This window comes from Arachis ipaensis, chromosome B10 (genome assembly GCF_059453495.1).
Source record: "Arachis ipaensis isolate K30076 ecotype BB chromosome B10, ASM5945349v1, whole genome shotgun sequence".
In the NCBI taxonomy this organism is placed as follows: domain Eukaryota; kingdom Viridiplantae; phylum Streptophyta; class Magnoliopsida; order Fabales; family Fabaceae; genus Arachis; species Arachis ipaensis.
Genome location: NC_142435.1, coordinates 24248763 through 24256825, shown reverse-complemented (window position 1 = coordinate 24256825; position 8063 = coordinate 24248763). Strand labels below are relative to the sequence as shown.

Below are 8063 nucleotides of genomic sequence, written 5' to 3'. Positions count from 1 at the left end.
GTGAACCTTTGGCCGGTCCGCTTGAGTAAATCGACCGCATAAGGAACAAAACCGGAGAGAACCGTTTGAACTGCCCGATTTTGGATTAAAACCGGCAAACCGGGTGATTTTGTGAAACCCGGCCGGTTCAGAAATCTCTTTTTTTTTTTTTTCTTTCCTTACCGAAAACGCTGTCGTTTTGTTTCTTTAAAAGAAAAGAGAGAAAAAGCCCTAACGCTGCCTAAACGGCTACCCCAATCCCCAGTACCCCTCTCCTGACCCCTGGACCTGGAGGCCGGAGCTCTGGAAGCCTCTCTTCCTCACCTCATCACACCAACAATCTCGAGTCTCAACTTCTCGAGTCTCTTCCTCCCCTCATCACACCAACACTCTCTTCCTCGCAGTCTCTCTCAGTCTCAAAGACTCTCTTCCTCTGCTTCGTCTCGCCGGCTTCACAGTGTGTCCGAGTACGTCGGGTTCGTGGCTCCGCGTCTCTCGTCATCGGCGTCGCGTCTCCTGCGTCGCTGCTGCGGTGCTACCTCTCCGTCGCTGCTGCGGTGCTGTCTCTCCGTCTTCGGAATCTGGCTCATCCAGGTTGGTCTCCAAACTGTGAAATATGTTCTCTGTTTTTTTTAGTTATTTAGTTGGATTTTAATTTGATGAAGGGAGTGAATAACTGATAGGTTAATGGCAGATTGTTGATTATGTATATATTGTTGAGTTATACTTGTTATATTGTTGAACTAGTTAATGGCAGATTGTTATTTTTTTTTCTGATTCGTAGTGGGTATAGTTGTTTTTGTTGATGTAACATTGCTGTGCCAGAATCTGTCTCATCCAGATTGGTCTGCAAACTAGATTTTAATTTGTTGAAGGGAGTGAATAACTGATAGGTTAATGGCAGATTGTTGATCATGTATATATTGTTGAGTTATAACTTGTTATATTGTTGAACTAGTTAATGGCAGATTGTTGATTTTTTTTGTTGATGGTGATGCCTTTAATAATAATGTTGCTGCATAGTGTTGGGAAATTTATTGTTAGTTTTGAAATTAGAAAAAAGAATCAATAGTATAATGTGATTTTGAAAGGATTTTAAGACTTTAATTTGAATAATGTGATCATATATATGAACTAAAACTATATGACAAGGATAGGATTATTATTATTACCTGCTATAAGTTGGATGAACATGCCATGATGGTGAATTCAGGAGTGATTGAATATTGTCCGAGAACATTAATTCAATTGTAGTAGTACAACTAATTTTAGAGATTATTATTTTTATTGTGTCAAATTAAGATACTATTGATGATATGTATTTTAAATTTTTCAAATTTTTTACTATTTTATATTTTTTATTTATGTGGGACCAATTTTATCGGTTTAACCAGTGATTTATCGGTTGAACCAATAAACCATTAAACCAGTAGCCTAACCGGTTTGATTACCGGTTCGGTTCTTACAACTATGCCCCCAAGACCCCCAACCCACTCCCACTCCCCCTCCCCCTCCCCCTCCCCCTCCCACTCTCACCCCTCTCGGCGTCTCCTCTCTCAAACTGAAGAAAGCTTGAGATTGAAAGAAGAGGAAGAACCCTAGCCACCCACAGCCACCGCAGCCACCCACAGTCACCCAGCCCGTAGCCACCGCAGCCTCCAGAGCCCCGCATCGTTTGTCATCGCTGAACCCTTCTCTCCCTTCTCTCTCTCTCTCTCGCGCTCTTTGTCTCTCTGTCGCTGCTTCGCTGCTCCTTGCCGTGGGTCGTTCGTCACCGCTTCTCTGCTCCTCGCCGTGGGTCGTCACTGCTTCTCCCCTCCTTGCCGTGCGTTGTTTCTGCTTCTCACCTCCTCGTCGTTTTTGGCTGTGGCCCCTTCTAGTCTCCCCGCCAGTCTTGTCGTCGCTGCCTCTCTGCTCCGCACCGTGTCTCACCGTCGTTGCTTCTCTGTTTCACGTTACCAAAATTCCCAATTTGAATTTCTCTGTCTCGCTGGCTCTATGCTGTCTTTTCCTCTCCTTTGCTGGCAATCCAGATAACGTAAAACCTCCCCTTTATCCTCTTCAATAATGTTCAATTTGTTGTAATTGTATTACATTGTTTTCTTCTGTATTTTGTTCTGATATATATATGATATATTATTGATGATTCTGCTGAGTTTTGAGATATTCATTTCTGAAGTTTTATTTGAGTTCAGTGAGTTGATGTTGAATTAGTTCTGCTGAGATTGAGTTATAAATTTATTTTTTTAAGTTTAATTTATTAATTATGCTGAGATTGATATTGAATTAATTCTACTGAGATTGAGTTATAAATCCAATCTGTTTTTCTTGTTATTTTGCTGTCATTGATTCAAAAGAGAAATATTGCTACAATTCTGCATTGGATTTACTATATGGCTTTAAAATAAGGGTTGGATGAAGTTCAGCCAAGGAGATAGTTTACTCATAGGAAAAAAGAATGAAGTTAAGAAGTAAAGAACAAAAAGATTACCTAATTTATGAAAATGGAAAATTCAGGAATGGAAACCTAATTTATAAAGGTTATTCATGCTTTTATATTGTGTTTTTTTGTTTAGTTAATTTAATTGTTCAGCTTTTATGTATTCTGAACTTCTTACTGTGCTGTGGAATTGCTTCTTCTTGTTCAAATTGAAAACTATACTGATTTCTTTTTCTCCTTGTCTCCTTGCACCATACTAAAATTTTGGGCCTCAAATTTAGGTAGCCTATAATGGATGATTATCTTCTGTTATATCTGAAACTGATATTGTTAGACCAAGCTTAGAAGTTGCTAATGTATTATATATACATGAAGATTGAGAAACTTAGATGAAAGAACCAAGCTTCCACCAATATTAATTCATACAATGCTTTAATTGCTCTGCACCTTATCTCGCAATATATGCCACTTTGAATTTTTAATAATTTTATGTTATATTTTAACTTAACCGGTTCAACCCCGGTTGAACCTCGGTTGGACCATTGAACCATTAAACCAGTTACTTGACCGGTTCATTGACCGGTTCATTGACCGGTCCGGTTCTCGCAACCTTGATACCAGGCTTGCTTTGTTTTTTTTTGTCATGAAGAAGTCGATATTGGAATACAATACCAGGGATTGAAGAACAACTCATCGAATTTTGAGGATCCAATACTAGGACTTGAAGAAGCCGATATTGCAATCCAAATTGGGCCCTGAAATTTGATCCAACAAAGGTATCCGTTGAGCTCCGCCTCCGAGTCCGGTGATTTTGTTTGCGTTTTCCCGGCAAATCGAAGACATCACCAGTTGTCGTGGTTGGATAAAGGTTCCTTCCAATCCTTCTCAGAAACCCAAAGTTTCTTCGCTCCAAAAAAATGGGCGGTATGTCGAACATGCTGTGGTTTTAATTCGTAGGTTTCAAATGTAACAGCTTTTGTTTCTACTTTGCTTGCTCGTCTCTTCACTGTTGAAAATGTTTTACATTCACAGGGATACAGCAGGAAAACAGAGAAGAGAAGGTGTCTTTGGAGCTCAGTGAGGAAATTCTTCAGAGCATGGAAGTTGGAATGGCTTTCAAAGACTATGTATGTTACCCTTCCTTTCTTTTCTTGTTATAAAATTAGGGCTGCAACCGTCAAATTCAGTTCTTTGTCTTCGTAACTCTCTTATTATGCTTTCATTGCTTACCTATTTGTGTGTATCTATGCAGAATTGTAAAATTAGTTCCATGGATTTTCACAGGGCAACCAGCTATCTAGTCACTGCTAGCAATGATGAATCCATTCGTCTCTATGATGTCACTGCCGGAACGTATGCCTCTGTTTCTATTGATTTAGGTTAATCTTTTCTCCACATAATAATTTCAAGTTTCTAGTGCTAGATTGGGACTCTTAACATTCTTAATGTTATTTAGTTTTCCCAACTAGAAAATTTAACATCCTTTGCAACTAAATGGTTGGGTAGATTGTTGTGTAAATATGCACAATTAATTATTAAACATGTCAAGTTATTTAGTTATTTACTTTTAGTTTATTTTACATATTTTGATGTATCATCCACATGCTTCCCGTTTTTAAGATGTCATAATTGTTACCAGATGTTTGAAGACAATTAACAGCAAAAAGTATGGGGTTGACTTGGTTTGTTTCACGTCTCATCCGACCACTGTTATATACTCGTCTAGAAATGGGTGGGATGGTATGTTCCATACCTGTGTCAATTTCCACTGATTTTTTTTGCACCCATTACTAATATGATTAGTTGAACCAGAATCTCTGCGGCTTCTATCATTGCATGATAACAAGTATTTGAGATATTTCAAAGGTCATCATGACAGGTTTGCTATTTCAAACTATATGATATAGTGCTCATGTACTATCCATTTTTTCCATATAACAAAATGCATACTTGTTCTTTTTCCAGGGTTGTCTCACTTAGCTTGTGCTCCCGGAAGGAGTGCTTTATTTCTGGATCTCTTGATCGAACTGTTTTACTATGGGATCAAAGGGCCGAGAAATGCCAGGTATGGCATTTGCATCTTTGCTTGTTATCCTGTATATCTTCATGTATCTAATACATGTAACTCTTTTAGGGGATTCTTACTTACTTTATAAACAAAATAGGGACTTTTACGTGTACAAGGAAGGCCTGCTATTTCATATGATGATCAAGGGCTTGTTTTTGCAATTGCCTTTGGAGGATACATAAGAATGTTTGATGCTCGCAAGTATGAAAAGGTAAGCAAATTTTGCACAAGAATACGTATAAAACTTGGTTCTTACATTGGTTTTATAATTTGGAGTATTAATTGTGATATACTCTACAGGGTCCCTTTGAGATCTTTTCTATTGGAGGAGATATTTCTGATGCAAATACAGTGAAATTTAGTAACGATGGGAGACTTATGCTTTTAACAACTGCAGATGGGCATATTCATGTTCTTGATTCATTTCGTGGCACACTTGTTAGTATCTTTGTTACTTAAACTCAGTTCATTTCTACTTATGTTTTATTTATATATGCCTTGATAGGGTTTCTGTGTGACTTGTCATATGTATATAGTTATCAACGTATAATGTCACACCTGTCTCGTGCAACTCCACATTAGAAGCTTCTTTCAGTCCAGAGGGAATGTTTGTAATATCAGGTAAGCACTTTTTGCATCAATACAAAGTGGTTTAAGCTCTGCTAACCTTAATCAGATTGAAGGAATTCTGAAGTTTTATTTACTTGTTTCTTTCTTGCTTTAAATTGTGTTTTGAAGAGACTAGAAAATTTAGAAGCAATATAATTTTAAAATGTCTTGCATCCTGCCATTTATTTTCAACCAACTTTTTCAATCCTCTCAGCTTGGTATGGGATCCAGTTATTCTCTGCTTACCGCTTATGCTGAATGATGGTTATTATGCTAAATTTACATTCTACTGGACCTTTACAGGTTCTGGGGATGGCAGCATTTATGCATGGAGTGTTCGAAGTGGTAAAGAGGTAAAGATTAGCTACAGGATTTAACCAGTGTACAGATAGTTAATCTAAAATCATATGCTTAATTGTGTCATATATGTTCAACTTTACATGATAAAGCATGTTCTTTCAGTTAGGGCTGCATATGGATCGGATAATATCAGCATATCCGCGGTAATTATCCGCATCCGATCCAAATTTGTGGATATTATCCGATCCGCAGAGCAATCAGATCGGATCGGATCCTATCTGCACTATGGTAGGATCGGATTGCGGATTCAGCAGTGATATCCGCATATCCGCATGTCTCATATAAATAGCATAGTTTATGATATATTGTTTTTTTTTTTATGTTGTACTTCAACTTAGAATAATTAAACTTAGATCTTGTGTTATTATTATTTTTTTTGCTATTCAAGAAAATTTTTATTGATAATATTTTAGGAGTAAATAGGTTTAAACAGGTGAAAAAATGGATTTTCTGGACATTTTTTGTGAAAACGCCAAACAGGGCCTTAAAACAGTCTTTTTTTTTTTTTAATTATGCGGATTTACTTGATATCCTATCCGATCCGATGAGTGCAGTGCAGATCAGATAGAATTATATGTTATATCTGATCCGATCCGTGTGCAGCCATACTTTTAGTTTTCTCTTTCCTTTCCTTTTTTGCTAAGAACCTTATGGAATGTGCTATGATAGCCGCAACAAATATTTAAGTGGAAGATAGCTCTCTTAAATTAATTAACTAATAATTGCTCTTTGTCATCTTTTTCTCCTTCGATTTATTTCCTAGAAAACACCAAATATTGAAATCACATATAAAATTTAATTTAAATATTTTTTTTCATTACAAAAACTGAAATGTAATATTTGCAGTCAAATCAATCACTTATATACAAACTCACCTAAAATAGCGTTTGGCATCAGAATCTTATTGAATGACAGTTAAATGTAAATCTCTCCAATGCTATATGTAATTCCAACCGAACTTCAACGTTTATAGTTATACCCTGCTTGTATAGGTTGGTAGCTGGAGGAGTGCAACTGCTGATACTGGACCACCGGTGATAAAATGGGCACCAGGAAGTCTCATGTTCGCAACCGGATCTTCTGAGCTATCATTTTGGGTCCCAGATTTGTCTAAGTTGGGATCTTATGTTGGAAGAAAGTAAAAGCCATACATGATGGAGGTTCTGTTTGCCCCACAACTCACTGAAAGATACTAGACTATGATGGGGGGTAACAAATAAGGGTGAGTTTTTATTATTTCGACTGGTTCACCAAACACACCCTTTAGTGACAAACTTTGCCTGTGTGACCGTGTATATAGAAGTATATCATTATATAAAAATCTCAATGAATCAAAATGAAGTTATTAAGTCTTTTGGTTTTTCAGTTGTAACTTGTTTCTCTTTTTTCATCATCACAAGATGAAAATTATTAGGTATAGTCAAGCTTGTTCTCTCACTAAAGATTTCATTTGAGCACTTGTTAAGGTCGAATTTTGTTTCTATCGTTAAATTATGTCAGCATTATTACGATGTACGAAATATAAGAACATAAAAATAAAGTTTTTTATAAATCGTAATAATAGAAAGCATGTCTATTATGACTAATCAAGAAATTTAAGTTAAAATTGAGTGTGCTAAGACCACATAAATGTTAAAATCTTTGAACCTTTTAAAGTTAAGAAAGATAATTAGTCTTGCTTTCTATATGTACAACAATATAGCAGTGAATAGCTTGCTTTCAAAAGAAATTCTGTAAAGTGTAAACAGTGTTTACTGCTTTAGAAAACACCGGTCAGTAGTTTCTTGAAGAATAACATACATTGGTAATTTAAATTTCTTAATTTTGTTTGGAAATCAACATAATAATTTTAGGATTTAACTAATTTGTGTTTTAATAATACATTTTAAAAATATAATAATAGAAAATTTTTTATGCTTTATGTTCTAATAACCTTTTAAAAAGGAAAAGTCTAAGGGCCAGCAACTTTTTCAAATTTTGGTCAGCATGTAACTAGCAAGGAAAAGTGAGCTATTGAATAAAATCTCACACCATTAAAATCACCATTAATAGTTATTTGATGGCTACAAATACCAAAAATTGCTGCCTCCTAGCACTTTTCTTTTAAAAATATAATAATAGAAATTTTTTGATATTTTCATATTCAATACATTGAAAACATAAAAAAAATTACAATAATTTTTAGAAAATATTTTTTTATGATATATTTAACATATACTCTTAAAATATAATTTAGCAAAATTCATAATTTTATTGTCGGAATTGTTACAATCATTGTCAAGGATATCACTAGTGGATAAGAATTGAATCTAGTTGAGTAGTTGACGAATATAAGGGGAAAGGGTTAACAGTTGTTGCCTTGTTGGCTAGATTGCAGGGACCATTATCTTGTGTCCAGCATGTCTCGTGCGTCTAATAATTTGCACGAGGTGCACCTCATTCAGACTTATATACATTCTCATTGCCAGATGCAATTTTTTAAAAAAAAATATAAGAAAACTTGCTCTAGTCTGACGCACTTATACCTCCACTTGGCCACTGCCCACTTGAGTCTTGATAACATGACACTGACTCAACCATCTACGTACTTGATGGTGAAGCAACAAG

At 35.9% G+C, this 8063-nt stretch overlaps 1 protein-coding gene across 3 annotated transcripts; it reads left to right on the top strand.

Annotated features, from left to right (window-relative positions):
- The first annotated feature begins 218 nt into the window (after window positions 1-218).
- Window positions 219-6828, top strand: LOC107623020 (protein ANTHESIS PROMOTING FACTOR 1). 3 transcript variants are annotated; one of them, XM_088507006.1, is made up of 12 exons: window positions 219-573; window positions 3095-3343; window positions 3452-3546; window positions 3672-3772; window positions 4059-4159; window positions 4232-4298; window positions 4385-4484; window positions 4585-4698; window positions 4788-4925; window positions 5024-5108; window positions 5400-5449; window positions 6449-6828. In XM_088507006.1, exons 2-12 carry the CDS (start codon window positions 3337-3339, stop codon window positions 6596-6598), a joined length of 1008 nt encoding a protein of 335 aa, XP_088363132.1. In that variant the 5' UTR covers window positions 219-573; window positions 3095-3336; the 3' UTR covers window positions 6599-6828. The 3 variants fall into 3 exon arrangements, with proteins under 3 accessions (XP_088363132.1, XP_088363126.1, XP_088363128.1); XM_088507000.1 differs by having other exon boundaries at window positions 3069-3343; XM_088507002.1 differs by having other exon boundaries at window positions 231-573; window positions 2979-3343.
- The last annotated feature ends 1235 nt before the right edge of the window (window positions 6829-8063 follow it).

Bases quoted from the DNA above. Each gene is read 5' to 3' on its own strand.
- LOC107623020 (XM_088507006.1), top strand. The intron at 4,299-4,384 runs GTTTGCTATTTC...TTCTTTTTCCAG, and splicing joins TTCAAAGGTCATCATGACAG to GGTTGTCTCACTTAGCTTGT. The intron at 4,699-4,787 runs GTAAGCAAATTT...TATACTCTACAG, and splicing joins ATGCTCGCAAGTATGAAAAG to GGTCCCTTTGAGATCTTTTC.